This window comes from Penaeus chinensis, chromosome 9, assembly GCF_019202785.1.
Source record: "Penaeus chinensis breed Huanghai No. 1 chromosome 9, ASM1920278v2, whole genome shotgun sequence".
Lineage (NCBI taxonomy): Eukaryota > Metazoa > Arthropoda > Malacostraca > Decapoda > Penaeidae > Penaeus > Penaeus chinensis.
In genome coordinates, this window is record NC_061827.1 from 5689349 (window position 1) to 5703178 (window position 13830).

The 13830-nt window shown below is 37.7% G+C and overlaps 1 protein-coding gene across 1 annotated transcript in view; it reads left to right on the top strand.

Annotated features, from left to right (window-relative positions):
- Positions 1–12849, top strand: part of LOC125028517 (protein eyes shut-like) — a 52426-nt gene extending 39577 nt beyond the window's left edge. Inside the window, exons 14-28 of the mRNA XM_047617867.1 lie at positions 1836–1975; positions 3354–3456; positions 3692–3831; positions 4708–4881; positions 5143–5368; positions 5878–6050; positions 6712–6921; positions 7406–7591; positions 8255–8337; positions 8560–8727; positions 8894–9092; positions 9445–9593; positions 9720–9825; positions 10156–10302; positions 11366–12849. Coding sequence (XP_047473823.1) covers positions 1836–1975; positions 3354–3456; positions 3692–3831; positions 4708–4881; positions 5143–5368; positions 5878–6050; positions 6712–6921; positions 7406–7591; positions 8255–8337; positions 8560–8727; positions 8894–9092; positions 9445–9593; positions 9720–9825; positions 10156–10302; positions 11366–11523 — 2362 coding nt within the window. The 3' untranslated portion in view covers positions 11524–12849. The remainder of the gene's footprint in view (positions 1–1835; positions 1976–3353; positions 3457–3691; positions 3832–4707; positions 4882–5142; positions 5369–5877; positions 6051–6711; positions 6922–7405; positions 7592–8254; positions 8338–8559; positions 8728–8893; positions 9093–9444; positions 9594–9719; positions 9826–10155; positions 10303–11365) is intronic.
- The last annotated feature ends 981 nt before the right edge of the window (positions 12850–13830 follow it).

The window sequence follows — 13830 nt, forward strand, 5'->3', positions numbered from 1 at the left end:
GTGTGTGTGTGTGTCATATTTTGTCTTATTTTTCTTATCAAGTACTCCATGCCCTTGCTTCCTGTTCCTTACGATTATTATTATTTTTTTAATTATTATTATTTTTTAAATTATTATTATTACTTTTTTTTTTTTTTTTTTTTTTGGGGGGTGGGGGGGGTTATAGATTCTCCTCTCACTTTTACTCTTCTTAATTTCGACCTTTTCTTTATTTAATTATCTGTCTTGTTTATTCTTCTAAACAATCTCTTTCAGTCCATTTAATTTGCGTCGTTCTTCATTTAATTTATATAACTTCTCTTATCTGTCTTTCCTCTGTTTATTTTCTTCCATTCTTATTTTGTCATGCATCTCGATATAATTTCTTGCAGCCTTTTATTTCATTTCTTTCAACCGCCGATTTAATTTCTTACTTTTTCTTTGATTTTTTCTTAATCCAGCATTTCATTTCTGTCAGTCTTTCCTTCTCTCATTCCTCAGATTACGTTTTTTTTCAACCCCCCCTATAAGTTTTCCAATCCTCGCTCTATGTATTTTTTCCAATCCTCTATATAATTTTTCCAATCCTCTCTCTTTATATTTTTTTTCCAATCCTCTCTCTCTATATTTTTTTTTCAATCCTCTCTCTTTATATGTTTTTCCAATCCTCTCTCTTTATAATTTTTCCAATCCTCTCTCTATATAATTTTTCCAATCCTCTCTATGTATTTTTTCCAATCCTCTCTCTTTATATTTTTTCCAATCCTCTCTCTATGTAATTTTTCCAATCCTCTCTCTATTTATTTTTTCCAATCCTCTCTCAATATATTTTTTTCCAATCATCTCTCTATGTAATTTTTCCAATCCTCTCTCTTTATATTTTTTCCAATCCTCTCTCTATGTATTTTTTCCAATCCTCTCTCTATATATTTTTCCCAATCCTCTCTCTCTATATTTTTTCCAATCCTCTCTCTATTTATTTTTTCCAATCCTCTCTCTATGTAATTTTTCCAATCCTCTCTCTGTTTATTTTTTCCAATCCTCTCTCTCTATATTTTTTTCCAATCATCTCTCTATGTAATTTTTCCAATCCTCTCTCTTTATATTTTTTCCAATCCTCTCTCTATTTATTTTTTCCAATCCTCTCTCTATGTATTTTTTCCAATCCTCTCTGTAATTTTTCCAATCCTCTCTCTATATTTTTTCCAATCCTCTCTCTATGTATTTTTTCCAATCCTCTCTATATTTTTTCAAATCCTCTCTCTATATAATTTTTCCAATCCTCTCTCTATGTATTTTTTCCAATCCTCAGTCTATGTATTTTTTCTTCCAATCCTCTCTCTATTACTCGTCTATTTAATTTCTTCCGGTAACTTTATTTAATTGTAACTAATCTTATATACAGTCGGTTATAATCCTATTTAATTTCTTCAAATCTTCCATGTAATATCTGCCAATTCTCTGATTAATTTCTTTCAAACCTGTTTAATTTATTCCAATCCTCTATTTAAGTTCCTGCAATCCTCACTAATGTCATATTTCCCTATATTTAATATTCTCCAACGGTTTCATTAATTTCCGACAATCCTCTGCTCAATTTCTTCCAATTTAATTAATTTCTACCGATTCTTCTATTTCCGTATTTACCCCCCCCCCCAAAAAAAAAAAAAAAAAAAAAAACTCCCAATCTAATTGATTTCCACCACTTCCTCTCGTTAATTCCCTCCGACTCCTTTATTTACCTCTTCCACCCCCAAAACCCTTCATTTAATTTCAACTCAATGTCTCCCAATCTAATAAATTTCCACCGATTCCCCTATTTTATTATCTATCTCATTTAATTATCTATCACTCAGGTACCACGGCGAACTATGCGAGCGTGCTGAGTGTAGTGGGGGGTCGCCTTGTCACAGCGGCCAGTGCGTGACAAGCGTACTCCGGCCGAATCCCCTGTGTATATGTCCCCCGCACCGTCACGGCCTCTACTGCGAACTGGGTGAGGCGTTGGCTCCTTTGTGTGGGTGGCGGTTATTTATTCGGTTATGTTTGAATTTGAATTTATGAAATAATAAATCAATATATAAATAAGTAAATAAATAAATTAATTAATTAATTATTTAATTAGATGAGTAAAATCGATTTCACCTTTGAGAAAATGAATAAATAATAAATAAATATATAAATAAGTAAATAAATAAATTAATTAATAATTTAATTAAATCAGTAAATAAATAAATGGATAAATAAATAAATAAGTAAAAGTAAGTTTTAGAAGATATACTACCGGAAGTACTATGTAAAAAAACGTTCGCGCCCGCTAACCTCACTTTCGTATCTTCGTCGTTACATCCGTTCATTATGAATCGCTTGCACCACGCTTACATGCATACTCAGAATAACAATGATAATAATGCAAATAAATGGACGAAAAGGAGAAATTTAGAAAGGCAAAAAAGGGAAATAAAGATGGAAAATAACAGGAATAATGATAATAATGATAATAAATGGACGAAAAGAAGAAATTTAAAAAGGCAAAAAAGGAAAAAAGGGGGAAATAAAGATGGAAAATAACAGGAAGAGTGAAAGAGAGAGAGAGAGAGAAAAAAAAAAGTAATTTCTACCAATCTCACCAACATCCAAAGTTACGAAAAATAAACTGCCACTGTACTCCGTCAAAGGAAACGTTACACAACATCCTTACACACAGAAAAGAGTAAGAATAAATAAACGGATTAATTAATTAAAATATACATATATATATATTAAGCCTCTCGGTCGGCCTGCTAGACTACAGACAATTGAAAAAAAAAAAAAAAAATTGTGGAGACACTTAACGGGGCTATGAACTCGACAATAAACTATAATTTGTCAAAAACCGTGCTAGGGCATTTTAACATCCGCTGGATTTCTTAAAAAAAAAAAAGGCATAATGCATTCATCATTGCTTCAAGGTTTCGGTATTTTAAAAACTAATAACTTTGTTTTATAAAAGGATAAGCGACTTCAAAATCTCAAACAGTAACCTCACTCTTTACAACAATGACGTTACACTTTCAACAGTGACCTTATACTTACAAAGAGTGACCTTATACTTGGAAACAGAGACCTTATACTTTCAAACAGTGACCTCGCTATCTCAAACAGTGACCTCGCCATCTCAATCAGTGACCTCCCTTTCAAACAGTGACCTCGCCATCTCAATCAGTGACCTCCCCTTTCAAACAGTGACCTCGCCATCACAAACAGTGACCTAACCCTCTCTAACAGTGACCTCTCCTTCTCACACACACCCTAACCATCTCAAACAGTGACCTCGCCCTCTCAGTGACCTCTCCACCACTTCAGTCATAATTACTGCTTCTTTCTTCTTCCAGAGCGAGTGGTAGAGAGACCCTCCTATGCCGGTACAGTCGAGGGTTACAGTTCGTACTCGGTGTACAGGATCGAGGAAGATGTCACACTCGGCCTTGCTTTGAGGTGAGGCAAGGAGCTGCATATCTAAGGCGTTTCGTTTCATATATGCTTAATGATGATAGTAATGATGATGATGATAATGATTATAAGTTCATTACCAATAAAGTCCGTCATTGTACACATAACAACAAGAAACCAACAAGTAAAACGTCACTTTTTAAAATTTGTTTCCTGTGTTCTGTAAGCACTTTTTCTTCGTTTATCTATTAGTAACTCCCTCGTCCTTGTTTCTCTTCAGACTTCACTTCACGACGGAGGCTCTGCGGCAGGTGGGGTTGATAGCCTACCTTGGCAACAGTGTAAGGAGTGCCACGCGGGACTTCCTGGCATTCAGTCTCGTACGAGGGCACCTCATGCTCACGTGGGACCTTGGCGCAGGTATAGTGAGGGATGTTTATTTATGTTTAGGTCTGTGTTCTGTGATTTTTTCTTCTTTCTTTGTGTGAATGGCGGAACTCCCTTTTACGGAGTTGATAAAATCGCTGGGAAATAAGTTGATTTTTTTTCTTCTTTTCTGGTATTTGTGGTTAATGGTTTAATGTAGGGTGTGTATATTTTTTTCTGCCAACGGTGGTTTAATGATTCTTGTGTAGTTTTTATTTTGTTTTAATATTATAGTTTTTTTTTTTTTTGTTATTATGTCCGTGGTTTATGTTTTCTGTAATATATATTTTGATTCAGTCATCATTATTTAGTATTTTCTTACACTCGGTATTATTTTTACCTAAACAATAATAAAATGCTAATAATATCGAATTCTAATTAGGTCAATAGTGAGTCTTTTTCAGGTTTTACAAATATGTACTGAGGTCTCGGTCAATGACAGGTGTGAGTTATTGATTTGGACTCAAACACTTTGGCTTGTCGTTATAAATCCGATGCATTTTACAAAAGAAACCGAGCTTTTTTATATGATAGAGATGTCTGAAAGACCCCTGAATAGTTCTACAAATACATTACTGTAAAAATAGTAATCAAGTAGTAAAGACTATTGTTCAGAATTACATGCATAATAAGAATCGAGGTACAGTTCCAGGAGAGAATAGATACGTTTCTCTCTGTGACGATCTGAAAAAAATAAAATACTCAAGTTATCTGAAAGCACGCACGTTAAGAATTTATAAAACTCATTTGAAAAAAATAAGGAAATAACTCATTTAAAACGAACATGTCATTACATCTATTTAGAACATGCCACCAACTTTTTACTTTTGATTTTGACTGAAGAAGAAACCTTATCTGTTCCTTCCACAGGCCCCAGGCGATTGATGACGGCAGAGGCCCTGGACGGCAGGCTGCATACCCACACGGCGCTGCTCGTACGGGAGGGGAAACGGGCGTGGCTGCAGGTGGACACGCAGAAGAATGTTACAGCGACATCACCGGGCTATCTCTCTTCCCTTAACACTAATAATCTGCTTTATATCGGTAATGGTTTGCCTTCTTTTTTTGTGATTGCATTGGGTAGAGACGTTAGGATGGGTATTTCATAACCGTGGATTTACATACACGTGTAAACAGAAGCACACATACACGCACGTAAGCACGCATACTGAATAACACACACACACACACACACACACACACACACACACACACACACACACACACACACACACACACACACACACACACACATCCCACCACCTATCCAGCTCTTCCTTCAGCCCCGCGTCTCCCCTTCTTCAGGTGGACACTCCTCCTGGAACATGACTCACCTGCCGGCGGACATGTGGCGCCACGAGGGCTTCCGAGGCTGCGTGTTCGACCTGAGGGTGGCGCGGAAGTCTTCAGGGCCCTGGACTGCCCTGAGGGTGGCGGGGGCGGCGAACGTGAGAGAGTGCGGGGAGGAAGTGTGCTCGAGGGAATCCTGCAAAAATGGCGGAACGTGCATTGAGGTCGGCGCTACGTACAGGTGTGTTCACGTACCTGACGTCATGAACAAAGACGTACGTAGATCTGTACTTGATTGGCGGGGGGGGGGGGGGGGGGGCTAAGAGGCGTGTTAGATTGGTGTGTTGGTGTTTTAACGTTGTGTTAAATATGTTAATTGGCGTGTTACAGAATGTGTTAATTGGTGTGTGCTATGTTAATTGGTGAGTTAAGTAATGTATTAATTGATGTGGTACGTGGTGTGTCTTTTTTAAAGGATGTGTTTATTAGTACGTTAATTTTTGTGCTAACTGCTGTGTTAAATATCTTAATTGGTGTGTTAAATTGTCTGCTAATTAGTTTGTCAAATTATGTGTCAATTAGTTTATTAAATCATGCGTTACTTGGCGTACTTAATAATATGTTAAATGTTGCGTTAAATGTGATAATTGCTGTGTGAAATTATGTGTTTTTTGCTTTATTAAATGACGTGTTAATTGACGTGCTGAATTATGTGTTAATTGTTAATAATCCAAACGTTTGTGCCCGTAGGTGTCACTGCACCGTCGGGTGGAAAGGACCCCGGTGCGGAGTCCCGAGCCACGTTTGCGAAGGGAGCCAGCAGTCCTGTGCCCCCGGAGCCTCCTGCCTGCCCGCCGCGTCACCTGACTCCTCGTCCACTTGCCTCTGTCAAATCGGCCGAACAGGACCTCGTTGTGAGAAAGGTGAGTGCGAAATGGTTCAGTGAAAGGGGTTCGAACTGGCGTGAATATAGAGTGGGAAAATATTTGTTTTACTTAGTGAAGGGTTCGAAAAGATGTGAATATACAGACGGAAAGTGTGCTGCTGTGTTCGTTGTCCCTCAGTGAAGGGATTCGAACTGGTGTGAATGTAGAGTGGGAAAGCGTTCGTTGTCGCTCAGTGAAGACTATTAAGGGTTAGTTTTAGAAGTGTTCGAACAATGTGAATAAGAGTGCGTTTCGATGTGGTGTGTTTGGATTGAGTCCCTTTTGCAGGGGTTTAGTTCTTGGAAGTCATGTATTTTTTTAATAGATTTACACGCGCACAGAGACACGTTCTAACTCAAAGTAGGGATCGGTAGTTGGTAGCAAATGAAACAATATGAAACCAACCACAAGATATTAACAAAATCGTAAGAGTAACGCATGAAAAAAAATGTCTCGCAGTCAAAAAACACTTGACGCGTCGCTCTACAAATCATGAAAAATAAATAATATAACATAGAAATCAACCATAGAAATATGTATAACAAAATCGTAAGAATAACACACGAAAAGAAAAAAAAATCTCATGCATTACATTAAATAAAAAACACTTAAACATTCTTTTACCAACTCATCCCCCCCATCTTTTCCTTTCCTTCAGCGATCAACATCACCGACCCCCATTTCTCCGGCGTGGGTTCCTACCTGAGCCTCCTCGCACCCAACATCAGGAGAGAGACGCGGGTTACCATGGCCTTCAAGCCGGAGACTCTCGATGGGCTACTGTTCCTCGCCTTACCCAGGACGTCTCCGGGAGATTTCCTGGCTCTCGCTCTCGTCAACGGGACACTCCAGCTTACGTATCATTTAGGTGAGGCGTTTGCATTGTTATTATGACGTGGGAACGTGGTGGTGGTGTTTGGGTGAAGGGAGTAGGGGTTTGAAGCAAGATTAAAAAGAGTGGAAGACAGTTGATAATGTGGATAATCTTTGCTTAATATCATCATCTTCATCTTCATCTTCATCTTCATCTTCATCTTCATCTTCATCTTCACCTTTATCTTCATCTTCATCTTCATCTTCATCTTCATCTTCATCTTCATCGTTATCATCAGTCACCATCACTATTACTACGATGATAATGAATATGAGTATCATGATTATGACTGTGATAACAACAATAGTAGTGATAATAATAAGAAAACCAAGAATAACAAGAATATTAAGAATAATGATAGTATTAATAAGAATACTGATAATAATATTTATATAAAGAAATAATGATATTTGTAAGAATAATAACAACAATAACGACAACAATAAACATTCTGATACTCTGGCGCCTCGTGTTCCAGGCTGGCGCGCCCCTGGCCTGACACTCCTCCGTTCGCGTGACGCCGCAGTGACGGGGGAGTGGCAGAGCGTGACGGTGACGCGACGAGGGGGTGACGGGTCCCTGTTCTTCCGAGGGCAGACCACAACGGCAGCGTCCTCGGAGTCCAGAGCCAGCATGCTCGACACTCACCCGGAGGTCTTCGTTGGTGAGGCCTACCTGGTGTTTTTTTTGTTTTCTTCTTCTTCTTCTTCTTCTTTTTCGTTGTGGTTTACAATTTCCTGTGTATTTGTTTATGTCTGTAAACGTGTGTATTTGTTTTATTTAGTTTTTGGTATTTTTTGTTATTTATTTTTATATTTTCGTATCTATTCTTTTTTTTTTGTATTTTCCATTTATATATTTTTTTTCATTTGTATGTTTTTTTATGTTTTTGTCTTGATTTTTTTATATAACGTAAAAATAGTTATATATCTCTGTATCTTCTCTTAGGTAGTCTAGAAAATGTGATCCCTTGGCAAAGTTAAAAATGTACAAGTGTTCGTTTATTCTTCATTGTGTATATTTTGTATTTTTCACCGACCTGCTAGAGCAGCAAACTTTACTTTGTTATCATGAACTTGTGTAAGACACTGTATTTTTCTTTGAATATCTTCGTACTTATTTACCGAAGACGTTTTATTTTACTTCCAGTGCCTTTGTTATATTGAATGCCTTTGTACTTATCTATTCAAGACACTTTATATAACATTGAATGCCTTTTGTACCCATTCTATTTATTTTTTTCATCTTGTACTATCTTATCTTCGTGCCTTCCGTCGGAACTCAATTAGTCCTAAGCTGTTCACTAATCTCAAAGATTTTTCAACAGGAGGGGTCCCAGACTACGAGGTCGTGCCACCAGAAATAGCTCCAGCAAGCAGTCGTGTGGCCTTCCGTGGGTGCATTCGAGAGGTGAGACCCCTTGGCATCTAAAATAGCATCCCTTTTGCCAAATGAAAACTGATTCCATGGTTAATATGGTCCGAGAGAAAGAGAGTCTTGTTCGATAAAGTTCACGAGTCTTGTTCAGTATCATTATCGTCATAGTTACGGATAGTTGGTCTCGGGAAAAGCCGCGGCATGGTCGTAAAGAAACATACATATATAGTCTTACCTTCCTGTGATCATTCTCAGGTTAATATCAACGGCCACGACTTCGACATGAGGGCTCCTGACGACGGGGAAGTGTTGCGAGGGGCGGGTCTCGGGGACTGCGACGGCACGGCGTGTGGGCGGCACGTCTGTCTACACGGCGGCACGTGCACTCCTGCAGGGGATACGTTTGTCTGCAGCTGCACAGAGGTAGCATCTACAAAACTATAACAGTTTACTAGTTATCTTCCTGTAACACTATTACTACCTCTTTTTAAACTGAAATCGAAGTTTTTATTTTTTACTTGAAATCAAGCTAATCATCACATACCTAAACACGCAGACATACAAAACTACATAGACGGCTTCCTTGTAGGAATACACGGGGGCGAGATGCCAGCTCCCACGCGCGTGCCTTGACCACTCCTGCATCAACGGCGGAACCTGCGTGCCTACAGAGAGCTCTGGGAACAAGAAGAAAAAACGACGTCAGGTCTTGAGCCGAGACGGAGAAAAGTCGCCACGGTATCAGTGCCTTTGCCCTCCGGGTTTCGTAGGCGCCCGATGCGAGAAAGGTGCGAGAGAGAAAGCTTTATCTTGGTTGAATTTGCGGGTTGGTAACAGCGTAATGATTAGGCGGTGGAGGCGGGAAGTTTTGTAAATTATATATATGATAATGGTGTGATTACATATAACCATGATAATAATTACGACAATAAAACTGTTAAGAATATGACGATAATAATATCCATAATTCGTCATCGTTAACTAATTTCTATCATCATCGTCTTTTAATCACTATGCCCATTTCATTACTGATATTCACAAAGCATGCCAAAACAAAAGCTCCAATCAATCATTATCCATAAACAAGAGATCATAAATTCAGCCAAATTCCTGAAATATTTCCTTTGGATTGGCCCGAAGGAGCGGAAGTTTCTGCCCTGAAGTTCAGTGGGCGGAGCTTCGCCGTTGTACCCCAAGGGCCGTTCGGAAGCCCCATGCCCCACAGGGACTCCTTCGCTCTCAACTTCTCCACGGCCGTGCCTCACGGACTCATGTTGTGGCGAGGACAGGTGAGTCTGGAGTAAGAACTCCTCGTTGAAATTTTCGTGTTTTTACGTTTTGAATTTTGACTTGCTGTTAATTGGGATATGCTCTTTTCGTAATTTCGCAATAAAAAGGGGATTTTCTTTTTGCAGCCCGACGCCCCCGTTGAGGATTTCCTTGGCGTGGGATTAGCAAGTGGGCGGGTGAAGGTTGTGTGGCATTTGGGCGGAGATGGAGTCGGCCAACTACAGGTAGAAGGTGAGTTAAGAACGTCTTTGGGTCCGTGAGCGCGTTTGCGTGTGTGTCCGACCATATACTAATTCCTTTCGACCTTTTCTGCTATGCTCCTTTAGATTTTACGAACCGATAATAAATAATTTCTTTGTCTGGCTATTGACAAAAATACGAATTGTTTTCAGACAAAACCACTGCTCTAGATTTGACGTTCTTACCAGATCCCAGATTACGAATCTATCACCCAGACAAGACGTACCAAATACCAACTTACGACATACCCATTCCTTCCTCCTCATCAACAGCTTTACCAATACCCTTGTAACTCTTTACCGGTCCTACTCTTTACCCAAGAACGTGTGGCGGACGGGTCGTGGCATAGCCTGGTGGTGACGCGGGCGGGGGCGGTGGTGACGGCGTTCCTGGATGGGCGTCCACACAAGGCGCGGAGTCCGGGCACCTTCTCACAGCTTAACGACCGCGATGGGGTCGTTTACGTGGGTGAGTGAGTGGGGGTCGTTGCGTCGTTTCATGTCTGTTATTTTTTTTTTTTTTTTTTTTTTTTGGTTATTTACTATTTTTGTTATTTTTTGTTTTGTTTTTATTTGTTATTCATTTGTTATTTGTAAACAATGTGACGAAGAATGCATTCGATGAGATATAAATGAAAATGAATAAATAAAACGAATAAATTAAATAAATGAATGAATGGATAAAATAAGTAAATAAGATATATTCAATGAATGAGATCAATAATAAGTTTTAATCGAATGTGATCTTTTGATGAGACGAAACTGCATGATCTTTCTTTGTGGACATATTCATTCGTTTTCGGACTTATATATATATGTATATATATATATATATATATATGTATGTATATATATTTTTTTTCTTTTGTTATTTACATTGTATACATTTTATTTATGATTTACATTGTATTTATCTGATTTTTTTTTCTTTTTTTACATTTATTTGTTTACATTTTACAATAAGCTTCTTTCGTCGTATCAGTGAAAGCGAAAACGTGAGTGAAGTAATGTCATGTGTTTTAAAAGCAGGTCACTATATAACACGACAATAAGCACGGAAATGGCAAAGGTACATGGAAATAGGCATGTCCAAAGATGTTTTCAAGAACCGAAATTGCGTTCATTAAATGTTTTGTTCATTTGAACTTTCATCTGTAACGTAAGCATAAGCATGTTCTGATTATTGCACTACAAGCAAGAAAACATTTCAGTAAACACATTTTGGGGCAATTTGTCTGATAACGCGCGTTCAGTTGATATGATATATGAACATGATAATATGTATAGCAATCTTGAGAATAATAATAATAATAATAAAAAATATATATATATAAAGAGAGAGAGAGAGAGAGAGAGAGAGAGAGAGAGAGAGAGAGAGAGAGAGAGAGAGAGAGAGCGAGAGAGAGAGAGCGAGAGAGAGAGAGAGAGAGAGAGAGAGAGAGAGAGAGAGAGAGAGAGAGAGAGAGAGAGAGAGAGAGAGAGAGAGAGAGAATTATTAAGCTGACTTTTCATCCTCCCATTTTCCTCAACAGGTGGGTTCCCTCCAAGTACTAACGTGGCATCTGGCACCGACGGGCACTTCCTCAGCGCCTTCGTCGGGTGCCTGAGGGGCGTGACGGTCCACCAGGGCTCCTCCCCCGTCAGGTTCTCCTCCCTCTCCCGTGGTCAGGACCTCCAGCCTTGTTTCTGAGGGCCTCCCGCAGTGCATTCAGTCTGATGCTGGAGACTTTACTTGGTTGCCTTGGGGCTGCGACGAGATGTTCTACAGATTTTATTTTATTTATATATTTTTTAAAAGATATCCTCCACTTTTGGAAGATTAACATAAAAGTGGTAACAAACAACTTTGTATACAAGCATACAAACAAAAACAAAAAATAAACTTGTACATACCTACCTACCTACATTCATACATGCATGCACACACATAAAACACATACATATATACATACATGTGTCTGTTATACGTGTTCTTCATAAACATAATCGCTAATGATGTCTAAGCTTTATCTATGCGTCGTCCTAAGATAAAGTCACTGCCAGAATTGCTGTATATATGGCGTTTACATATCTGAAGTGTTCATTGTAGATATTATCATGTTGCATATATTTTATTAAAGCTTTAAAAGTTAATGTTTTGCAGTCTTTAACGTTTCTATGTGAATATTTATCACTCCTATTTCTATGTAATGTAGATAAGAAGTAGCAGTCAGATAGATGGAATTTCTGACTGCTAAACTGCACATAAATTTAAAATCCAAAAGTACGAAGGTATAAGACCAATATTTATACCATAGTTTTTATTTCATTGTAAATGTAAATGTTTATATTTTTGTTGAAGTCAGTCTCTCTGTAGGTCATTGCTGTCTCTTGCTTATCGATAATTAGTTAACGTAAGGTGATGTTGGGACCAAACGTTTATGCGTGACAAATCGTATCATATGGGACCTAATTTTCTATTTACATAGATGGTCCTTATTTATCAGTCACGTGAAAAATGATACTGTATTCTTGTAAGCAAGATTTATTTGCTCACTTTATTTCTCCTCATTCTTGATGCATGTTTTTATCCTGTTGTTAATGTATTCTTAACATTGTTGTTTAAAACAAAAAAGCGTCTTCTTTGTAAACATCTTCAGCAGTGTTGAATTTGCAATAGTCAAGTTGCTAATATTTAGTATTCTTGTTTCTGACTGAGTATATGACGTTAAATTTCAGCCATAAAAAATACTAGAAAAAAAACTCCATGAAGCTGCAGGTAGGAATGCAATCTAAAAGAAATGTTCAATAAAAAACAACAACACAGAAATGATTCGCAAATTACATTCAATACTCGTTTTCTTTTCATTATTCAGTGGGTTAGACTATTGTACAACGAAGTTCACGCGCAAATGTGCCTAAAAATTCACAAAGTGCCAAAGACGCTTGTCATACAAAGCGAAGGGGATGTGCAATACATTTTTTGGTGAATGTGTAGATATAATTGTTATTTTATTTTAATAAACTTCTAATTTTAGACTGTTTTTTCCTTGCTACCTAGTGACTAATTGGACGTAATATATATATATATATATATATATATATATATATATATATATATATATAAGTATATATAAATATATATACATATAAATATATATATTCATACATACATATATGTTGTGTGTGTGCGTGTGCGTGTGCGTGTGCGTGTGCGTGTGCGTGTGCGTGTGCGTGTGCGTGTGCGTGTGCGTGTGCGTGTGCGTGTGTGTGTGTGTGTGTGTGTGTGTGTGTGTGTGTGTGTGTGTGTGTGTGTGTGTGTGTGTGTGTGTGTGTGTGTGTGTGTGTGTGTGTGTGTGTGTGTGTGTGTGTGTGTGTGTGTGTGTGTGTGCGCGCACACACACGCACCGTCGCACCCATATATGCATAGGTATATGGTTAAATAGACAGACATATAAGTAAACAGATGGATAGATAGCTAGATAAAGAGAGAGGTGGGTGAACAGATAGACTGATAGACAATGTCCTAAAGTATCACTTATCCATGGACACCCTTATTATTATTATTATTATTATCATTATTATTATTATTATTATTATTATTATTATTATTATTACTCTTACTATTATCATTATTATTACTATCATTATCATCATTACTGTCATTATTATTATCACCATCACCATAATAATGATAATAATTATAATAACGATACTAATAAATATTTATGATAGTTAAGCAACAACAACAAATGTGAAAATCCATTATCATGAAGGAATAAGTATCCCTTGTAATTTTTCCATTTTCTTTCAAATTAAAGATTCGCTTTCGTTTTCTCTGAATTAATAATTTGGAGATTTTTATATTACGTTTGTAATCAAGGTCTGCTGGACGTTACGTGTATGACGAATTGATAAGATTTGAGAGACACTATGCTTAACTATAGTAAATGACTAAACTATATTATGTTAAATTGCTATAATCTAGATACTGACGTGATGGCGATAAATATAATGA